General features: G+C 39.0%; 1 protein-coding gene across 30 annotated transcripts in view; it reads right to left on the reverse strand.

The window, feature by feature from the left end:
- dlg2 (discs, large homolog 2 (Drosophila)) overlaps positions 1 to 23454 on the reverse strand; it is a 355760-nt gene that overhangs the window by 81092 nt on the left and 251214 nt on the right. For 22 of the 30 annotated variants that reach the window (XM_017692664.2, XM_037547046.1, XM_017692659.2 and 19 more), the window contains 5 exons: positions 19215 to 19339; positions 14995 to 15164; positions 12218 to 12354; positions 9384 to 9528; positions 8304 to 8469 (listed from right to left, as the gene is read on the reverse strand). In XM_017692664.2, coding sequence (XP_017548153.1) covers positions 8304 to 8469; positions 9384 to 9528; positions 12218 to 12354; positions 14995 to 15164; positions 19215 to 19339 — 743 coding nt within the window. The remainder of the gene's footprint in view (positions 1 to 8303; positions 8470 to 9383; positions 9529 to 12217; positions 12355 to 14994; positions 15165 to 19214; positions 19340 to 23454) is intronic. The other 8 variants (XM_017692671.2, XM_017692676.2, XM_017692665.2 and 5 more) reach the window with 1 other exon arrangement.

The following is a 23454-nucleotide window of genomic DNA, read 5'->3' on the forward strand; positions in this document are numbered from 1 at the left end:
GAATGCAAATCTGCTGCTCCATAGTCCAGTGATAGGGGGGCTTGGCTGCTCCAGAGTATTCTGTTCCATTAGCAATGCTTTTCTACAGAGATTATACAAGCTGTGTGTGCACGATAAAGCAGTGGGTGCACTTTAAACAGAACGAAAGTCTGGATAGTTTTGGACATACAGTGTATCTAAAACCAGCTTCAACCACATTTTCATGATGTCTGTGCTAAGAATATAAAAGAATGTAATACATAAATTCATGTGGAATTATTGTGCCCATGCTGTTGATACTCAGGAAAGAAGTAGAGCTTCGATTTAACTCCAGAAGGTTTACTGAATAATACATCTAAAGATTGAAGAGCTGAAATCCTACATTAGTCTTTTGTTATATTTTATTTTTCTACTGAAGTCTACTTATAAGATTGTCATAATTTGATGACTGAATTAACAGTCATAATTCATTTTTAGATTATATTTTTCAACCTCTCTTCATCCTTTAGAAGTATCACTTTCCTTTAAAACATATGTATGCAAAGGAACTCTGTTCTGATAGGCTGCCCTGCATTGAACCTCATGCAAAAAGCAGTCCAGGCTGGAACACTCAGCATAACTTCATCATAAATGAGCAGAACTGAACAGGCAAATACGCAAATGTGTTGATTGTTATGACATCACTGAAATTGAATGTTTTTTTATCTTAGTTTCCATATATAGACTGTACAGACTGGAGAGTGGACAGTATGTTTTGAAACTATAACAGTGTTTATGTACTACATGAAACTTTATTTGACAAAACTAAGGAAATGACACAAGTCCTTTAGTAACTGAATTTTAACCATCGAGGTTAAAGAGTTGAATAGTACTAGTACACAGTTCTTTCCTCTTTGCCCCAAAATGTATAAATTGCAGGGCTGCTGCCATGACACACCACACTGTTGTCCCCTCCTTCACCATCCCAGAGCACCGTGCCTTGCAGCCCCCCACACAGAGCTGCCCTAGCCTCTCTGTAGCATTCCAGTGCTTTTATGTATGTTGCCTGATCTATTCTAACCAAGCATGCTGTGATTTGCATAAATATGCATACTCTAGTATGTATGCATAAATAATTATGATGCTTCGGTGTCAGCTGCTGAAAAACATCTGCACATGCACACTTTTGCATGCTGACTTGCAGCCTGTCAGGAGGACTTTGCCACGCACTGGAAATCATCCAGAATTAGAGGCAAAAATAAAAACCATTAATGTCAGCTGACACTCTCTCTCTGCACTGTTCTAAAAATGCAGCCCTGCAGCAAGAGACGAGATTGATTTTCTAAGTTGGGAAAAGTTAACACATCTTCTGCAGGGAACACACTTAAAATAGAGAATTTGTCAGCTCATTTTAGTGCACAATTTTTACACAGGATATATTGGATGTCTTATTATTTCCAATAATAAGAAACAGTAATTGTGCATAAAAATGTGCCAAAGTATGCTCTTTGTAGAGGATGTGTTAGTTTATTTTCAGTTTGAAAATCAATAAAACGTAATTTAACACACTTAAACATCACATATGACTGTAACAGCACTGAATGTTTAACTGATATTCCAAAAAAATATATTTAAAAAATGGAACACGAAATATGACATTATAAGTGAAATCACTGTGGTTTCTTCTTAGAAAGGGCTGTCCAAACTGCGGTCAGCAGGCAAAGCTGGCCCGTAAAGTTATTTAAGCTGGCCCAGACAGTCTTTCACCCCTCATGAAAGAACACATTTCCATAATCTTTCTTCCAAATACTTTTCTTAACAATATATATATATATTGTTAAGAAAAGTATATATAACTGGTAGCCATATGTGAATTGATGCATCTGCATTCTGGTTTTATATATATATATATATATATATATATATATATATATATATATATATATATATATATATATATAAAAAACCACAATGCAGATGCATCAATTCACATATGGCTACCAGTTATGAGCGGACAGAACTGACAGGCAGCACTGTAAAAAATAAAAAGTCAAGTTGGATAGAAAGCTTAATCAGTGCTTTTTAAACTTTTCTCAATTCTCAAAAAGTTTTTTATAAACATTAAATTACAAATATGATAATTAAAAAATGAATGAAAAAACAATGAAAGAGGAGCAACTCCCTTTTCCTCTGTGTCGTCATGTGATGGGGGCAATCCCTAAATTAGCGGAGCAACTGAGTAAAAATCCAACAAAATCTTTAAGCAATTTCAACATATAAGAAGAAACCATATTAACTGTCAGAAAAAACTCTTCTGAGTAAGCTTAGCTTAAACTGTATGTTGTAAACTAACTTAGATGTCATTCTGAATTGAATAATAGGAGAACTTTTGACTAAACTTTGAATTTTTAAAAAAATGTCACACACTTTATAGAAGTTTGAGTTTAAGTTGACTTGATTCCTCTTTTTTGTACTATGAGTGGCACCTGGATAAGAGGGGATTTAGAGACCTCAGAAGAAAAGAATATCTTTTCAGAGAACTTATGAACTTATGAACGAAACAACAGCCTGCATTGTATGTAAGGAACCATTGCAGTATTTAAATAATACAACATTTGTTAACATTTTGAAAGCACAAAAGCTCCAAATGTTTCCATATACACTGAAGATCTGCAGAAACATAAGGCTTATAAACTAGCCAGGTATTATCTTATCGTTTTGGCCCCCAGAGACACAAAGTTTGGGCACCCCTGTGTGTGTGTGTATGTGAGAGGGTGTTGAGCTGAGTCTGCTGTGTGGAGTACATTCCACTTAAGCAATTGAGTGAATCATGTACAGTGGGAGTGTGTGAGTGTGACTCAGGTGGGGATGTGTGTGAAAGTGTGTCAGAGAAAAGGGTATGCATGCAGTAGAGTGAGATGTGTGCTGTGTTCAGCCTGTCTGGAGTACAGAAACATGTGTAGCAGTTCAGAGTCTTTTAAAGTTTTGCATTACATCAAAGTAGCTTGGTGAAGAATCAACTGTACACAATTTTTCACTTATCCTACACATAGTCGATCACATACTTTTGGTGTCCAAGTTTAATTTGCTGGAGCGATGGGGATAATACTGCTAACAGAAACAAGAGGTCAATAATCACCAAAATTTTTTTCCATAAATAGATCTCCCAAAATTCTCTCAATCTGATCATCTTCCTTAATACTGCATAAGAAAAAATATCTAATTGATTTTTTTTTCTCATCAATACTGTAAGTTAAATTGTGATTAACATTTTTGTCCAAGGAGACTACTTTTTCTGGCTTGAGGCTTGAAAGCTGAATATAAGATTCATATAAGTAATATAAGATTCATCTGTAATATAAGATATTACAGCAGCAGAGTAATAGAAGTAAGGCACTCAGTAATAGAAACGGGAAACAGTAAAAACATTATAAATAATAAAAATGAAAGTTAAATCTCTAGACTATTTACAACAAAATAAGAATAAGAATTTAAAAAAAAGTTGCATAAGTTGCATATCAGACTGCCAGTTAGTTGTGGTTGTGATGTCACAGACCAGTGATGTTGAGAATGCAGTCTACTTAAAGCTATAATTTAAAATATCAGCTTTTTCAAATTGCTACTCAGGCATATAAAGAATGAATCTTTGAGTCTGAATGTTGCATAGATTTGTCAAAGTGGTTTAGAGTAGTGGTTCTCAAAGTGACCTCCTCAGTTTGTTCACATTTCTGCTCTGTCCCTAGGTGTTGCAAGTTGAGCGGACCATCTGGGAGTCCTGAGGACCAGTTTAAGATCCACTAGTTTAGAACACGGCATGACATACTGTGAATGCTAACAAAATAACAAAAACACTGTGTGGCTGAACGCTGCAGATGTTGTGCCAAATTCCGACTGCCTCGCAGACTGCGATGGCTCTTCATGTCCCTTATAAATATAAACAGAAATCATATAAGGACACATATATCTTAAGGCACATACATGTTAAGTACAAAATGTATGACAGATAAATAGATATTTATAAATAGAAGCAACCTGTAATCTGTACTGTCCATAGACCTTTGTCATGTGCATGCCCTTGAAGGAATTCAGCACAACACCTGTTATAGAAAGCTGGGGTTACAATACATGATTTTTAGCCTCATTTTAGAGCCGATTCTCTAATTCTGATCACATTCTAGACCAGTTGAAGTATATCAAACTATCATGCAGATCACAAATATGAAGTATATCAAACGTGTGCTTTCATCAGCCTGACTGAGCATAATCTAGTTGTGTATACTGGTCAGCAACTCAATCTGAATGCACTCCTGAGCCAATAAAAACTGAATAAAAAAAGAAAATGCAAGTAAAAAAGAAAAATGACAAAAAGACACTCACATGTGTAGCAAAGATGTTTGATTAAAAATCTCATTTAATAAAGGCACATCCACAATCAAGTGCATGTACATCTAAAACCCTAAAAACTACCACACTGATCACATCTTTATATTCATGACCTTCACTTAAATCTGTTTGCCTGTTGATTCTTTACTGTGTCAGCACAAATGGCAGTGAAAACAGCAGCAGCAGCAAACTGCTCCATGTTTGTTTATTTGCTTTTTATAACAGGAGAAATGTGTGCGTTTACACAAGTTCGTTGAGTTTGGTTCAGTTTAGCAACAACTTATAAGTGATGTAGTGTGTGATCCTAAATCATTTAGTGTGTGATCCATTATATTTCAGTCACCTAAATAAATTTGCATAAATTTTGCAGTCTGATAGTGTAAGATGTTCAATCTTTTTATAATCTGTTAGGATGTTAAAAGTCATGTAGTGTTTCGTTAAGTTTTGTACATTTTCACAGAGAATGTGAAATTTTGTGTACATAGTTCACAGAGAATCATACTGCGCTCTAAACCACAATAACAAGTCTATACAACCTTAATGAAGAACCAGATGCATCTTGGGTGGAAGATAACGATTTCAGTGATTATTGACTTTAGCATTTGTTAGCAATTTAGTCTTACAGTATTAAACTACATATATTACAGTATTAAACTGAAGTATAGCCTCCAGTATTAAACCACACAAGCCGCTTCTCCCTCAGGGTCGCGGGGGGGTGCTGGAGCCTATCCCAGCAGTCATTGGGCGGAAGGCAGGATACACCCTGGACAGGTCACCAGTCCATTGCAGGGCAGACAGAGAGACACATACAATCACTCACACACTCACAGCTACGGACAATGTAGCATGTCCAATTGGCCTGACTGCATGTCTTTGGAAACCGGAGAACCCAGAGGAAACCCACGCAGAGACGGGGAGAGCATGCAAAGTCCACACAGAGAGGACCCCGGTCGCCTGCTACCACCACGCCACCGTGCCGCCCCAAGTATTAAACTAAAGAAGCAAAATTTAGACACCAAGCCTATCTTCACTGACTGATTAGGTCTGAGGTAAGTGGAAAATGTTGTTGTTTTAAATGAAGCAACGTAAGGTAGGACCTTTATGTTTCCTCTTATAGCTGAGCTTTTAATAGTGGCCTGACTACTATATAAGTCACCCCCCCCCCACACACACACACACCACACTCCCTACTTATATACACTGCATCACGCCACACTGCATCATAGCCTACAGCCTCCAGCACATACCCACAGACTCACACACAGTCCTCTGCCTTCTGTCACAGCCAATCCATTATTCATCAGCTGAGCTATGGCATAGGTTCACATTTATTATGCAAAACTGCATAAAGCTTTGCAATGCTAATCACCTTAGCCTATCTGCCAGAATCAGTTCTCCTTCCTATTACTTAACAATGGGTTTAAAGTCACGACGCTGTGACCTCTCCTGTTACATTCAGTGGCTTGTGGGAGTTTTAATCAAGACCCTTCAAATACATGAGGACTCTTCCTTCACAGGATAACTGTGTGGGGATCAGAGGGGCTAAACTAGCAGATTAGCCAAGCCTAGCAGAGGCACCTGGAGTCGACTAAGCTTTTAGGGATGAAATGCTAATCCCAATCTCACAGCTCAAGGAAAGGTCCCTCCCATCACTACTATGGTTCATTACCAATTCATGACTGACTCTGGCAAACAGGATTTAAAATGCTGAGTGACTTTACCTGTTCTCCAACCCAACACCCCCACTTCTATTCGCCTGCATTTAGATAATGTGCTGGTAAACATGTGATGTGGCTGTAAGCCAGTAAGCTCACTGGAATTCTGAGATCTTGCAAACGGCCCTCTCAGGTCCACGGACAGGCCATGTGTCTGCAAGACCATATCAGCTGTAAATAACCCTCCCAACTATTCCTCTAGCTGCATTATCCTATAACAATATCCCTACAGAAATCCTTAGAGGCTCAGCACTCTTATTGTTAATGCAACAACAGGCCCAGTCTGACCTTAACACCCTCCACCAGCAAGTCTGCACAGCACTGACTTTCGAAATTCACTATAAAAGCCACAGCGGAACAGCGTAGAGCTGTAAAGACTGCAGTTATTATCTTATGAGTAAGTTATTAAAAACACAATGTTCAGAATAATACCATATCTGTCTAGCTCATTTATCTGTTGAACCTTAGCCATTAATGTTGCCTGCGTTAATCTCCTGCATTTTTTTTTGCTGTCCATGTATGACGTTTGTGCAGTTTTATGTACCAGACACAGTGATTCATTTTTACATGACAATTTTCAAACCTCTCTTCTTCCCTTAGAATTAAACAGGATGTTTTTGTTCTCATGCCTTTAAGACTGGTATATCTAAATGACATATACATGTTCTCTTTTCTGATTGGCAGTCCTGAATCTTCAGTTCCTTTGCTGATGGATGCTGAATTTACTACAAAGTTCTACTGTAGATTTAGAAGTTACTCAGTACTTATGTAGTTTTTTTGACCTGATACTTTTGACCTGATACTTTTTTCCACTTGTACAGAATGATGAATCATGCTTAATATGACCTAAAGCACAAAGATAAAAAAAGTTCCATTTTGATTTTAGGCTGACTTTCACTACATAGTTAGTTATGTGATAATTTACAAGTACATTCTGTATTGACAGGTCTGATTCCGCATTGAACTTCTCTCTATTTGTTTCACTGAGGGAAAAAAGGTAAATCAATGATAATACAAATATACAATGTTTTCATTCTGCTTTATGTGTTATTGGTTATAAGTTTGCTGCAAGCAGAGCTAGAACGGCAACAAGTATGACAGCATTGATGCCTCTCTCAATTTGTGTACAGGGTTACTCAGTTACTCCAAATGGTAATTCCAACATCATTGATAACTCAACCCTTGTAGTACTGCTTTGTACAGGAGTGTCTGTTGTACTCTGACTATTGGTCTAGGGTTTTTTTTTCTGCTGTGATGTTTCTCGAAGTCCCGTATGCAGGCCTGTTCCAGCCGGCTAGTCTCAGGTTTTTACGCTGAGCAGCCATTCAGAAATATCTCCTGCCCTGCAGGAACCATATGGCTCTTAAAATAACCCCCCCAAAACAACTCAGCACACACACAGACAAACAAGCCTGGATGCCATCTGCTCTCCACATAGAGAAGCCACGCAGAAGAGTTTAATATGATAATATCAGATGACTGGCGATGCTCACACTCGATTTGTGTGTGTGTGTGTGTGTGTGTGTGTGTGTGTATATAAATACTGCAGAAAAGTTGATAAAAATGTTAAAAGATCAACCAGATCAATTCTTCCACACTTGGTTAAATGAAACTAACACGCAGAGTTTACAGAAAGTATTTGGGGTCAGCCTTGAGGCTGTGTCACTGAAGAATTAAAGTGCAGAATTTACCTTACTAATGTGTAAATGATTTCTACATAACTAAAAACAGATACATAATATTAGTATTTTTTGCCTGTCTGCATATTTCAGGTAATAACCGATTTGTCTTTTAATCTTTGTTTGGAAAACTTTGCTTAGAGTCACATTTCAAAACAACATGTTCCAGTTGCCAGTCTGGTCAAATCAACTGTGCTGACATAACATTTTATTAATGTGGAAATGAAGCATAAATGAGGTACACATGTAAAGCAAACAAACACAATCTAAAACTTTTTTCAGTGCTGCAGAGCACTAGGAACACGTCCTGCCTTTCCATTCCAGCACAGTTACATTCATACCAGACATTTCAATAGGCAGACCAACACCAGGGACGGGGTGGTGAACTAAAAGGGCCAGACAGAGTGGAACAAGAGGGGCTTTAAAATCCCAAAGCAATCCCATCACAAGCTGTGATGATTCTGCCCACATTGCTTTAGGGATTTCCACACAGTGACACACTGGGGGCGGGTCTACACAGATTCTACCTGTGGGCTGTGGCTTCTGGCGGAGAGAGGGAGGGAATTACCGTAAGAATGAAAAGCCATCCAACCTGTTAATATCCTCCTCCCCTAGCAGGTGGCGTGGCAGGGGCGAATAGCGGCCGGGGGAGATGGGAGGAAGACTGGACTTATACTCCAGAGTCCCGTTATTACCAGCGGAAGAGATATGATTATCCATAGCAGGGGAAAACGCTGCAGCGAGAGACAGAAAGGAGAAGGGATACAGAGCAAGACAGCAAATAGTAAAGTTGGTATGAAGTAATACAGCCTTGTGTTACCACACTCTCATTGATCACAACAGCAATTTATATCTAAACCAGTCACCTCACATCTTGTTTTCTCTGTATGTTTCTACAGCTACAAATGTACATTAAAACAATAACTGGGGGGTAATGTAGCACAAAGTAATTACTTTTTGCAGGACTGAAGTTGTGTAACGCACTACAGATCAAATACTTTTACTCATATTACAGTTTCTGACTTTTGCTATTTTTGTACAATATTAATTTCACATGATGTGTGTAAACATACATTTCACCAGTACTACAGTAATACAGAGAAATAAGTAGGATTTTTTTTTTTTGAGCAACTACACCAATGCTGGCAATAAGGGGTGTGGTTAGGTGATATACAAAGCAGAATGAAAAACTCTCAACTGTGGTAAAATCATTGGAATGCACAGCCTTGAGGTTCTTTTTACAAAAAAGAAAGCATAATACAACATAATAAATAGAATTCTTAAATATGTGCATTCATTATTGATAATAACAGCAATAAACCAATAAACCAACCAATAAATCTGTTCTTCTGACAAACAATGAAGTTCATTAATCATTGCCAAGCAACATAGAAGAGGCATTAATTTTTAAATCTTGGAGCATTAATACAAAAATCAGGTACTGAATGTAATGTATATTGAGAATATGTTATAGAGATTATATTTTAAACTAAATAACACAATAGCAATAACACACATGCACATTCTACATACACACACTCTAAGCAACCAGTAACCTGCATATAAACAACCCTAAATTGCATACAACATCACTTCTATCATTACTACTGAGTTACTATATTACAGAAGATTGTGCAGAGCTACTTACAATGGGTAATATCGGGAGGCCCATAGGGATCTGAAAGGTAAACACTAGTGGGCTTCCCCACCTTCAAATACACAACATCTGATGTGTTCTTCAGAATGGCTACTGCCTCCTCGTGGGTGACCTCCTCCAGAGTGTAGTTATTTACCTAAGAGAGAGAGAGAGAGAGAGAGAGAGAGAGAGACAGAGAGAGAGAGAGTACTGCATATGCCCTTTACCACACGCTTCAATTGTCAATGGTGCATCAGTGGAGCCAAATGTGTCCTGCACACACAGGATTACACACAACACTGATCCTGCTAATTAAATCAAACTCAGCTTTAACGACTTTAACGACTCTCAGTGGCAGCAGAGCCTGAGTCATAAACTACTGCATGGAGATAGCGAAACCAAGTACATTTTAGTTGGCTGTGCTCCAGCCACATTTTAGCTAAGCTCTTGCTGTGCAAGTTTAAAAGCAGCAAACAGGAATCGCTGCAAGTAGCAGGCCAGTTTTTGTTGCTGCAATGACTGAAGCTGCTCTTGAAGGACTCTGCTATGAGACAGCACCCAGTAGCAAGTGCTGACTCATATTAAATTACATGAACTGTTGTATGCTGTACTGGTACATATATATACTGACCATCCACTGTATATACACTCACTGTCCAGATTATGCAAAGGTACCTTTAAATGAATATGTACTTTTCCCCCTTAACATACAAAACTGGATCTTCTTAAGGAAAATTTTATACCTCTGAAGGAACATTTATATTGCTTGTATCTTTGGGGTAAAAGCTACCTTGAAAGTATATTGTCTGTGGTACATGTAAGTTTGCCATCCTTTTAGCTGAGCAATTGCTCATAAGAATGTGTGTGTATCCTTACAAACTTGTACCATCTGTGAATTGCATCATTCTGTGTCAAATGAGTTACTGCTTTCCCTATGTATGAATTGACAATGGATATAATTTACCATAATCCTTTTATCCCACAGTACACAACAAAAATGTAATTACTGTAAGTGAAGTATAGCATAATGTATACAGAAAATTGTTTGATCACAGTAAACAAACAAATAGCAAACTGATTATTTTCAGCTCTTGCCTCAAGTGGAGGAGTTTAAGTATCTCGGGGTCTTGTTCACGAGTGATGGTACAAGGGAGCGGGAGATTGACAGGCGGATTGGTGCTGGGTCAGCAGTGATGCGGACTCTTTACCGGTCTGTTGTGGTAAAGAAAGAGCTGAGCCATAAGGCAAAGCTCTCGATTTACCAGTCAATCTACGTTCCTACCCTCACCTATGGTCATGAGCTTTGGGTAATGACCGAAAGAATAAGATCGCGAATACAAGAGGCCAAAATGAGTTTCCTCCACAGGGTGTCTGGACTCTCCCTTAAAAATAGGCTGAGAAGTTCGGTCATCCAGGAGGGACTTGGAGTAGAGCCGCTGCTTCTTCATGTCAAGAGGAGCCAGTTGAGGTGGTTCGGGCATCTGGTTAGGATGCCTCCTGGACACCTCCCTCGTGAGGTGTCATAGGCAAGTCCACCAGGGAGAAGACCCCGGGGAAGACCCAGGACACGCTGACGTGACTATATTGCCCAGCTGGCCTGGGAGCGCCTCGGAATCCCCCCCCAGCGAGATAGTGGAAGTGGCTGGGGAAAGGGAGGTCTGGGCCTCATTGCTTAAGATGCTGCCCCCGCGATCCGAACCCCAGAGAAGCGGAAGATGATGGATGGATGGATGGATGGATGGATGGATGGATGGATGGATTGATTATTTTCAGTATTGCAATTATAGTCATCTGCATGAGCCCAAGTTACAAATGGTTATGATTAGACATGAGTTTAGTGGTTTTAGCTTTTCTTATGACTTAATTGGTATGAAATTCACAAAGTCTCGTAAATTCCCAGTAAGGCTGGCTAGTATACACAGTGTGAAATGATAGCGCTAAAAGGGTGGTGTGATTATTAATCTTATTGCTACAACTACTGCCATTTCAGTTTTACAAAGCAACAAAAAGTTTGGCTATGTACCTCTTGCATTTGATTTTATCATATTTTACTGTGACCACTGAGACATTTAGAATTTTTAAGATATATTCTTTCAAATAACAGAAATGCCTTTACTGGGGTATTTTTTTGGGAAACAGTTAGCATATTGAGGCTTAACACATGAAATGCTACAAATCATGAAGCCACAGTGATCAAGATACAACATGCTGCATGAGGAACTCATTGTGCTGCAAAACTCTGGCTCTAATAAATGTAAGTATTTCTCTGTTAAAAAGCCGTGGTCATTTCCTTCATAACACAAATAAAAACTGCTAGTAATATGCTAATGTCCTTGTTGCTACCTAGCATAATTTCCCGAAACCCAAGGTTGCTGCACCATTTAAGTTGGAACGGGAAAATGCGATCACATTCACATCGCCGAAGAATTCTTGGTGGCGATAACAAATAATTGCCCCCCTCTTTTAAGGCATATGATGCCCTAAATGTATTAAAGCAGTGAGGAGCTGAACTTTCCCCTCCTCTGCTGTCACTGCAGACTGGCAGGGTCGCCTACAGAGCAGCGCTAGTAGCTGTTAATGAAGTTATGCAGTTTTCTGTTTGTGCTCTTTTTTATTCGGTGACTCGTTTGATTGATTGATGCCTGAAGTTGTGAATGAATCGCGCACCCCATGCTTTTCAGTCTCCTTCACATAAATGGCAAATGTCAGTGAGATATACCATTATTGCTATAGTTTGGAGCAACAACAGTTTGTTCAACAACACATGTTAGAAAAGTACACATTTATGAGCAAAGTTAGGTCAATTCTGGCCAGTTCTACATGTCTTTGTGGAGCTCCACACTTACCATTAGCAGTCTGTCTCCAACCTGTAACCTGCCATCCTTCTGTGCCGCCCCACCATCAATAATTTTAGTGACATAGATGCTGTTATCACCCGGGATGTGCTGATTCCCCACCCCACCAGCAATACTGAACCCTAGCCCTGTAAAATAGAAGAAAGAGAGACCAAAATCCATTATATATATATCAAACACAATATTATACAGTATTCAGGGCCCAGGCTCCTCTCTTGTTAGAACAATGACTACTTTTAAATGGAAATGCTTCTCTTCTCAGCCTTTTTTTTAGAGTGCTAAAGTTTCACTCTATTCATCCTGCAGCTTTTATTAAGAGACTTTTAATGAGGCCCACTCTTTTAAATCCACCACACTGTGCAGCATGATTAAAATTCATTCCAGTGCCTGTATAGAGCTGCAAATAGAGGGTTGTGTTGTTAAGTGTTGACAGCTTTTAGAGTCTCCAGCGTTGGTGTTTGGGTAGGACTGTGCATTGATGATAATTTGTGTTGCCTGCAGCTCTTCCTTCACACTTTGCATGTGTGTGTGCGATTTTGAAATTGTGTGTGATGTGTGTTCCACTCAGATTTCTAAATAATGCATCAAAGCAACTAGTGCCTTTCTTAGAAAAGCGCTCTATTTACCACTCTGACCATAACAACAACGTATACACAAGCAACAAACAAATAACAAACCGCTCACACACAAGCAGAGGATCCGGTGTTTTGTTTTACTTTGACTTTCAGCCAAGGACACATTTGTGTTGAGCAAAACAGTTAAAGCAATTCCAAGAAGTAATGTGATGAAGAGAAGGCTTAGATCCTGTTCCCTACATGAACTTAACCCTTTCTTATATTATTAACAACTGTTATTGCAGTTATTCTGATTAAAAAAGCACATAATTCTCTAACAGATATTTAATCTATAATAATTTACCTACAATAACACTCACAGTTCAGTAAAATACACAGCGAAACTGTGTTTCTAAACTTTCATAGAACCTAAGTTTCTAAGTAGAAGATCTGACAGAAATTTGAAATATTTTATTTTTATTTGAACTTTGTAGAAAGATAAAACATCATAATTTTACCACATTTTTGGCAGTGTTTAACCCTAAGACAAGTAGAAAAGTGCTGCTTCTATTACTACAGAATGTAAATATTAATATTACTGCATTACACAACTATATAAATAAATACATAATCATGTGTCTACAATAATAACAATAACAGCAGTGTTTTAAAGGCCACTGCAGCATGCAAAACTTCAAAATCATTGTTTTTAATGAAGGTGCACACAGTAGCATTGATGTGCTGGCACAGTTTCTCTACATGCCACAGCAGGCCACTCTGTATTTTGTGTTACAGCATTAAATTAAGCTCAGAATAAGACCACAGGACTAAATGGTAGGTTGCATGTGGCTGCATACTGCAAGCTTACAGATAAAGGCAGTCAATCTAAAGTCTTTAAGATAAAAAAATGCTAACTGTCAGCTAACATTAATAGCCCAGTCTTTTCGCCACGTACCTTTTAGCTTGAGAACAGCGAGCTTGTGAAGAGCTGTCAGCTGATTTTAAATGTGATAAATTTACAAAATTATGTTAAGTTTTATTTCTATTAAATCTATACAAGCAGAGTATAAAAGAAATTTTAGCTTTATGTTTATAAGCACTCTCCAGAGGTGTGTAGTAACCAGTTACATTTAATCAAATATATATATACTTAAAATATTAATTAAACACTGATGGATTTGTGCTTCCCTGAGTATTTTCAAATCATAATACTTTTATTTCTACTAAAGCAGAAGTCACTATTAGGCAGACCGTGGTCCAGACCCAGATACTGTCCTATGCGGACCTGGACCTACAACTGATAAACTACGGAGAATTATTTAATTTCGAAGGGGTGGTCCTACTTTAATCAGCACAGCTTTTCTAGTCATTACGGGTCCGGATTAGCGGCCCGGGAGACTCACAGACCAATCACATGCATTGTAAATTGTGATGAGCACTGCTACTCCAATAAGTGAGGCACACACAGAAGTGAGATAAGGTGAGAACCAAGCAATCGGAAAAGAGAGTGAGCCAGATTATTTTACATGATGGTCGAAAGAGAAAATTGACGATACATGTTGTTGAAATATGACTCAATTGTACTTTATTTGATCTGACATTCAGTTAACTACAGACGATGTTGATATACCTACTAGGGTACTTCAGTATACAGTATATGGCACTGAAACATAATTTAAGTTAGACATTTGCTTGAGGAAATTTTCTTTAACTGGACCTTGTTGGATTTTAATTAAATACCCCTGTACTAAAGTATATTAGTCAGTAAAGGAAACTGCCTTTACATTTTAGCCATTCCTTTTCTTTTTTTTTTTAGTTTCCTTATGTTTTGTCACTGACAACATTTATACTGCTTTGTGATTTAATTTTACCACAAAAAAAAACAAAAAAAACAGAAGAATACAGCCATACCAACTTCAGTTCCTCTGTCGATAGATGCTGGATGTATTAAGAAATTCCACTGTAGCTATGTAATATACTCAGTACTTAAGTGCCTTTTTTCACCTGATACTTTTGCATGTTGACTAAAGCTGTTTTTTAAGAAGGTACTTTTACTTGAGTAAGGATCTGGCGCTCTCACTGTAACACATTCTATGTGGTATGCAGTGCTATGTGCTACTACGCTAAGAGATGCTGTGCTGAGCATCCGGTAGCCATTGAAATAAAAATAGGAGAAAGAGGTGTTTGGAGCTGGTGTAGGGTAGAATTGGGAACCTTTTGGTCCTTTGATGAGTTTGATTTCCACCACAGTCTCCAACATTGGTCTTCTTCTGCGCACGTAGAGTCTAACAATTGAGCCAGCAACCTTCAGCGCTTCCACGGCCCTGCTGTGGGAAACCTCGGACACGTCCACTTCATTCACACGCAGGATACAGTCATTTACCCTGCAGACACACACACACACACACACACACACACGAACACACAGTTAGAGTTGTGTAAGCCCCTGCTGTATGCTTAGCCACCCCTGTGGAGAGCTCCAGATTGTGGCAGCCTCTGGTCCAAGGACAGCTTTCTCCTGAGGCATGCTCACACAGAGCAGCTGGGACCCACCACACACACACACACAGGGCAACAGAGTGTGACATGTTGCACTGCTCCTCTCAGTGACAACTTCAGCAGAGTGCAGAAAGAAAGCAACTACATGAGAATGATGATGCAAAAAAACAAACAAGAGAAAGAAGGACAAAAAATACCACTGTGCTTGTTTTGTAGGGTATTCTAAATAAGAACAAAATTGTAGTTGGGATTTTAGCTGTCAGACTGTCTACAGCTATAAGCAAAGGTACACAGCTGTTTTCTACCTGTTCTAGAAAGTGTACACTAATGATTGCTTTTAATTTGCAGACAAAATTACAAGAAACATTACAGGCCTCATTTCTAAATCTGCTCAAACTCGTTTAGGTAAGTGACCCAAATGTGTCATTAATGTGAATGAACCGGCATCCTGAAATGACCCGTATGCGTAAGCGTGTGTCACGTGCATCATCAGCAAACAAATTAAGCAGAACGAGCCTTTGCTGAGAAGAAAATAACTCTTAAAACTCTCATCTGTTCATCATTAGACAAGAAGAAGGCGGAAAGTGAGATGTATTGCTTTTCCACTGTTTACGGGCTTTAACGTCCGTTCTGCACTGCTGCCATGGTAAGGCTGAACGATGGCTCACACGCAGTGAAAAAAGCACATGAATTACGATCTAAATATTCACATTAAGGTTGCATGGTCATAAACTGGATACGTATAAATTTAGAATCACATATGAAAGTGGCTCAGGTCAGATTTGCATGTCCACACAGCCCTGAAAACTTCAGATATGAGTCACATTAGGCCAAAAAAATCGGATTTGTGCCTCTTCAACCTGGTAATGTGAACGTAGCCTTCATGGCCTAATCACTGACAATGCTTAGTCAGATGTACAGACAAAAATATGCAATTTCTACTACAGCTTCAAAGAACTCATCACCTATAAAATAGTCCCAGTGAAAACTGAATCAGCAAACAGATCAGTATGATTGAGTCTTTTCTACTTCTGATGGAATTTCTAAATAAGCTAAATAACACCTGAGAAAATAACATGCTTTGTGAAATACCTGACTTGTGGTCATTTCCAGCACACTCTGATGGGATGAAATTTTTTTTTACATTTACAGCATTTGGCAGACGCTCTTATCCAGAGCGACTTACAATTTGATCATTTTACACAGGTAGGCGAAGGCAGTGTTAGGAGTCTTGCCCAAGGACTCTTATTGGTATAGTGTAGGGTGTTTGCCCAGGTGGGGATTGAACCCCAGCCTACAGCCTGGAAGGTAGAGATGTTAACCACTACACTATACCAACCAGGGACATCACAGAATGTTGCTTCCATGGTCTTTTGACTGATGCTGCTCAACAGACAAACTGCAGCACATTGTCAAGATCACTGGGAAAGTCTTCATATCACCCTGTAAGATGTAATGACTGCACTTCCAGAAACCTCCATAAAATTCAGCACCACCAAGCTTCTGGACAGCGTCATTCTCATAGCTGCCTTTTTGCTTCAGACACATACTCTAGATCACAGGAATCAAATTCAACCACTAAAAAGGCCATAATACAAAATCTCAACAGATCCGTGCGCCAGAGAACAACTATGTTTTAAATTAATTTCTAATTAATGATGTGCTATAATCCAAACTGGCCATTGTTTATTTAAAATACATAAAAAACTTCTACAGTAAAATATAGACACTTGTAGTAGACCTTGAGAAATTATATGAATACCTGAAATATTCACAATTTAAATGTTCCCAGGAGCTCAGACATTTAAACCTATTTATCTGATTGAATGTTCATTAAGACTTAGGTTCTATTTCTGAGCTGCTGAGCTAATGATAGGTGTTTATAGTGGTTGAACTGTAGCTGCTGCCATTTGGTGATATGACTGGTGTGAAATTCTACAGAATTGTGTAGAACTGATGTATAATCACTATCCAATAGCTTATGTGGTAGGAGCATTGAAGTGCAAGTTATGTGGCAATACAGGCTGGGAATAGTATTGGGAATGTAGTGCTAAAATAATAGAAAATTAAAATACTTTTGCAGGCTGGATAAGACTGTGGGCCTAATCTGGCCTGTGGGTCTTGTGTTTGACACGGGCTCTAGATCAACCTGAACCTCCATCCACGACCCCATGAGTTCCTGGCTGAAGCCCAACCCAGCATCTTTACAGTTCAAGTGAAGCATACAATGTCTCATTCATGTCCTCCTAAAGGAGAAGGAGATTGGTTCACAATGGAATGGAATAGCCCCGTTTACAGGGACAGTCCTGTCCCTTAAAAAAAAGCCAATCAGCACGCTGCAGAAGCCACAAGCAAAACCTCTTTTATGGTGGAGACATGCACATGCATAGTAACCAGAACTACTTGAACAAACATCTATTTGTGCAATTTTCAAGCCAAACCTTACTGCATCACTGTAAGAACGTGTCTTTGATTTCAAACATACTTTTAAAATGTTAATGTTGCTTTCAGTTTTAAGTTTATACATGCCTCCCAAATTATGTTTAACGAAAGTCTCTTTTTCAGTCTCTCTACCTAACATGGCCACCACTCTTAGATCACCTGTAAAACCCACCATTAACTTTTCTGTAGGTTCCCTCGTGGCAATTCTGCCGTTTGAAACATTAAGACACTGTGTTGAGCTGCTAGTAAGCATTGAGAAGTGACGGGGAGAGGCACAAACTTCCTTCTGCAAAAACAATTCACACTTCTGCACACAGCCAGTCATGTGGAGATAAAATGCAAGTCAATGGTAAAGAATCATTTACTGCCACATTTGGGTGCCACTTGTCAAATTACATGCTTTAGTGACTGTGAAAATAAGTACACATCCTTGTCAGAGAACTCGTTTCTGCACATTATAATGCACATTTACTGTTTATTTGTTAAATTTAACCCAGTGGTGAAAAAATATTTCCACTGATATACTGTATATTCTATCATTGATATAGAATACAAAATGCACAGTTCAACTTAAAGACCTCCAAAACAGGCAGAAATATCATTTTATGGCTACTGTGTAATAGCATTAATCACCCTGCCTGCAGGAATTGCCAGAGACCATCAGCATCAAAGCCCAGCAAGGGTGGTGTACTAGAACTTGCATATGCTCTGTCTTCAAATATTAATCAAAATACATTTATTCACATTGCTAAATTTATGTCAGTGTGGTTTTCTGGCAGGAGCAAGACTGCATAAATAAAGTAAAGTGTGGGACAGAGACTGGAGGAATAACAGAAAGAGTGAAAAAGATGGGGTGGTGGTGGGGTGGTTTGCAGCAAAACAACTAAACTAAAGAGAACAGCCCAACACTCACACAGAGAGCGCTGTCACATACAGCTGTCCTTCACAGCAAACACACACACCCCCCACATACAAACAGTCCTGCTCTTCCTCCTTCAGCCATATAATTACTGCCTGTAATAAAACAGCCTTCTCAATCAGCTCCTGATCTGCATGCATCTAACAGAGACACAATCATCCTGCGGTAATACGAAAAACACTTCCCCAACAGCCCAGCACTCATCTCCTGAATCAGCTCTAATGGTCTTATCCATTTCCTAACTCGGCTACAATCAGTGAGATGAGTGTGGGTGTGTGTGTGTGTGGGGGTGTGGGTGTGTGTGTGTGTGTGTGTGTGTGTGTGTGTGTGGTGAGGCTCCTCTGGTCTCAGGAGAGTCATTAGAAGTGAGATACAGAACTCAGTCTTAATCACTGAGAAACTGAGAGATGGAGAGAGAGAAAGAAAGTGACATAAATTATTAAACCTGAACTCAAAACTGGCAATTGAGGCAAAAATGAAGACGTCAGAAATGTCAGAAAAGAGAACAATTAATTTAAATATATTTCATATTTTAAGTCACAGGGCAGGTTTGTCACTCTACCATGACACTCACCGTAGCCTGCCGTCCTCTGCTGCTGCTCCTCCTGGGATGATTTTGGTGATGAAGATTCCAGGGTCGTCTCCAATGTGTGGGTTATCTGTCCCGCCTGCTATACTGAACCCCAACCCTGAGTTACCCTAAAGACAGAGAATGTACAAGCATGCATAAGTACATAAGAGCAAATGCATCTACATAAAGAGATATATATAAAAATGTGTCAGAGTGTCATTACTAGGACTGCAATGATAAAATATGAACGTCAATTATGAAAAAATTGTGGGTGTGATCTTTTATTGTCAAGTGCTCTATAATGTTCTTATGCTGTACAGTCACACTGACAGACTACAGTTCATTAAAGGAAGTGTAGGGGGTTTTACTGCTTTTTTTGTTTTGTTGCACCATAAAAGAAAAAAAAATCACATGATGCACAGAGGGAACCAGAGAATTTCTCAGAAATGTCTTTCAGGCAGGTGAGATGGCAGAAGGCGCTCCAGAGGTCTAAAATGAATGGGGGTCTATGGAGCTTTTGTGTAAAATTGTGATTTGTGAACGGTTAATCATTCTTATATACAGAATACAAAAAAAGCATTAATTTTCTCCACACAAAACTACATAAATGATTTCAGCTGTGCGGTCACAACACATTTTCACTGTAGGTGATGGACTTGGCAGTGCACCAAGAACATTTATGATTTTGGTGATGTTCAGCCAATGAGGCACTCAGTAGTGGTAACTGCAGCATTCTACTGCACAAAACGTATATCAAAAAATTTACAGATACAAGTAAGTCCTAATTGATTTTTAATGCAATGCATTCTTCGTTCTTTCCAAATTAATAGAAATAGAAAAATAGAAAGATATAATGAGGCCCAAAAGTTAGCACACCAACCATGACTCAAAAATTTTAACTGTAGTAATCAGTTCTGTGCTTGGATGCATGAGGAACCTCACAGAGCCACCACCACTCACAAGGAGCTAAAACAAGAGGACACATCTCTGAAAAGTAACTATGAACTCTCAGTGAAACTAACTTTATCTCTCTCATGCAAGCAAAGTGATGTTCCTGCAAGGGATGAGCGCAAGACTGATGCATTTCAATTGATTCTCTGGCTGATAAACAGCCAAACAGCCCCTGAGAACAGCAGAATGAAGCTAATTATACTCACCCAGACAGGCTGTTTATGAGTGTGCCTGCATAAGGAGGGGCAATGCTCTAGATGCCTCTGCATCATGTATATTGTCATTTTCTTGGAGCTTTGATTAATTGGCATTTGAGGGGAAATGAGAGGGCTGTTGTGATTAAAGCACATTCATCTCCAAAGGCAGAGCACAACGACAAAACACACCAGAGGTCTCCAAGGCTTACGGAGTTCTGTGACCACATATTCATATATATGTCAACACAAAATGCAGCTTTTAAATTATTATTCTGTTTACTGAAGATAAAGATTTATTTAAAGCCTCCATCACATGTGAAAAAGTACTAAACCTAATAACTGGTTTTGCTACCCTTGACAGTAACAACTGCAATCAAATGGTCTCAAACTGATGGGCAGACCTTCTCCTTCATGATTTTCTGATATAGAGAACATGTTTCAAGGTTCCATCAATTTTAACTAGTCATCCAGGTCCTGCAGAGGCAAAGCAGCCCCAGGCTATCACACTACCACCACCATATGAGTGCTGGTATGATGTTCCTAAGGTGAAATGTTGTGTTAGCTTTAGGTCAGACACATCAGTCCACAGAATATTATCCTAAAAGTATTGAGGGTCATCAAGATGTCTATTGGCAAATGTGAGATGAGCCTTTGCATTCAGAGATTTGAACCTTGCAGCTCTCCCACTGAAGCCATTTGTGCCCAGTGTCTCTCTGATTGTGGAATTGTGTACATTGGCCTTAACTGAGGCAAGTGAGGCTTGCAGTTCTTTAAATGTTTGTCTGGGCTTTTTTGTGACCTCCTGGATGAGTCGTTCATGTACTCTTCATTAAATTTTGGTAGGCCAGCCACTCCTGGGAAGGTTCATCACTGTTCCAGGTTTTTTTTTTCAATTTGGGATAACGGCTCTGACTGTGGTTTGCTGGAGTCCCAGAGCCTTAGCAATGGCTTTGTAACCCTTTCCAGCCTGGAAGATTTCAATGACTTTCGCATCTGCATTTGAATCGATTTAGAAAGTTAGAAAGTGGCATCATGTGCACCTTCTAGCCTACTCTGAATTGTCAGATTTCTATTTAAGTGTTCTGATTCAACAGGTCTTGCACTAATTATGCCAGTTAACCGGTCAAGTTAAGGGAGTATTTACTTTTTCACATAGGGACAGGCATATGTATACATATTTAACCCTTTTGTTGCCATATGAAGGCTAAAGAGAACTAATAGGTTTTACAGCGGACTTTGGGTGGTTTTGGAGTTGGGTTGCTGGCTAATGCTTGGTCACAGCTCGATTATGTCACTCTGGCTGACAAGAGTAGGGTCTATTAGTGTGTGAGTCAAGTCATTCTTTTAAATCTTTGTTATAATATGAGCCAATGTCACACATTTCAAAGAAAATATGCAAATGTGTGACAAAACAAAATAAAACCACAACAGTTATATGTTATTGCAGCTATAATTGATCCACACACATTCTTCACATGAACAGTTTTTTTGTCCATTCCTGGATATTTGTATGAAGATGTGTGTGGTTTGTTTTTCTCATTTTTTGTACATATATCTATACACTTGATAATGGTTTCCTAAAAATAAACCTGACTCTTTTAAACGTAGGTAATGAAAACCAAGAAAGACAACATGCTTATTTTTTAAAACACTTATATTAAGCTGGAGGTTTCTAAACTTTTGATACATACTCACGGAAAGAGTGATAAGTGCAAGAGAAATAAACAGAAACTGTATTTAGTTTAAGAGCACTTTATCTCAGAGTGTCCCACAGGGACCATGGGCAGACGATTTGAGCCTTGGGCACCGGCCTTTGACAAATCAGCGCTCCCCTTGGTCTTGCTGACCTTTGCTATTGTCCTAATGTCTTTGTACATTGTCTTCAGTCCTAACGATCCGATTACAGCTGTCAAAATGGCACTTGCAGCTGGCTACCCTTCTCTAACACATACACAGACACACATACACTGCCTAGAGAGAGCAATACAGTCTTTCACATGCAAACATAGCAGCCCAATTAAGAGCGCTGCTGAATCACCACTCATACCACCACCAACCCAGAGCTGCCTCTGCCAGAGCCTGCAATCCTCAGAGATCAATTAGCCCTAATGCAGCCTGTGGAACACACTGTTCACTACAAGATCTTTCAGGCAGAAAGATGGAGCAGCGTTGTCAGTGAAGATACAATAGCAGCAATGTTTCTCCTTAATTTAGAGTAAAGTGAATTAGAGCTTTGTGTCAGCAGTTGCAAATTCAAATTGGAACCGATCCGGAGTTGATTTAGAATGAATACATCTCTACCAAAGCGTTCCATCAAAAGGTCAACTTCAACTACCTGCAACGTACATAAAGCTACATGTCACTTGTGTTGCATAATGTTAAGGCTCTTAGAATTTCCTCAAAACGTATTTGAAACTGCACCTCAAATTTGCTGCATTTGCAACACTATCAACATTGTGAAACAAGTTTTATGAGACAGCCATTCAAAATGTTGACCACATACACCACCAATAAATTCAAGACTTATTTACATAGCACTTTTTACAATGGCTGTAGTCACACAGCAGCTTTACAGAAAATCTGAATCCAAGCCCCAGATGAACAAGCCAATTGTGACAGTGGAAAAGAAAAACCCTAAGAGTAAGGGCAGAAAACCTTGAGAGGAACCAAGATTCAAATGGGGAATGCATCATCCTCTGTTTGACACTGGATAGTAACACAATAACAATAGGAATGTGAATAAAGAATAAAATTTGAAGAATAAAAACAAATAATATACAACATTGAATACAGGAAAAAAAAAATCAGCCTGTCACTGGACAGACGTATTTAGATTAACCAATGATAACCAATCAATACTGTTACAAGCCTATCAGAGGGATCTACAAAAAACATGACTATTACTGACTAGCAAAAGTGCTGCACTGTTACAGTCACCGGCCACTCTAAGAGGCCTACCACAGCAACACATGATAAACAGATCTATGAAAAACAGTGACTACTCTTAGAAGCGTCTCACAATGTAAATGAGAGTTAAATCCATGAACACCAGTGACTACTATTAGAAGCCTATGATGACGATACACTATTATCAA

This window comes from Pygocentrus nattereri, chromosome 18 (assembly GCF_015220715.1).
Source record: "Pygocentrus nattereri isolate fPygNat1 chromosome 18, fPygNat1.pri, whole genome shotgun sequence".
In the NCBI taxonomy this organism is placed as follows: domain Eukaryota; kingdom Metazoa; phylum Chordata; class Actinopteri; order Characiformes; family Serrasalmidae; genus Pygocentrus; species Pygocentrus nattereri.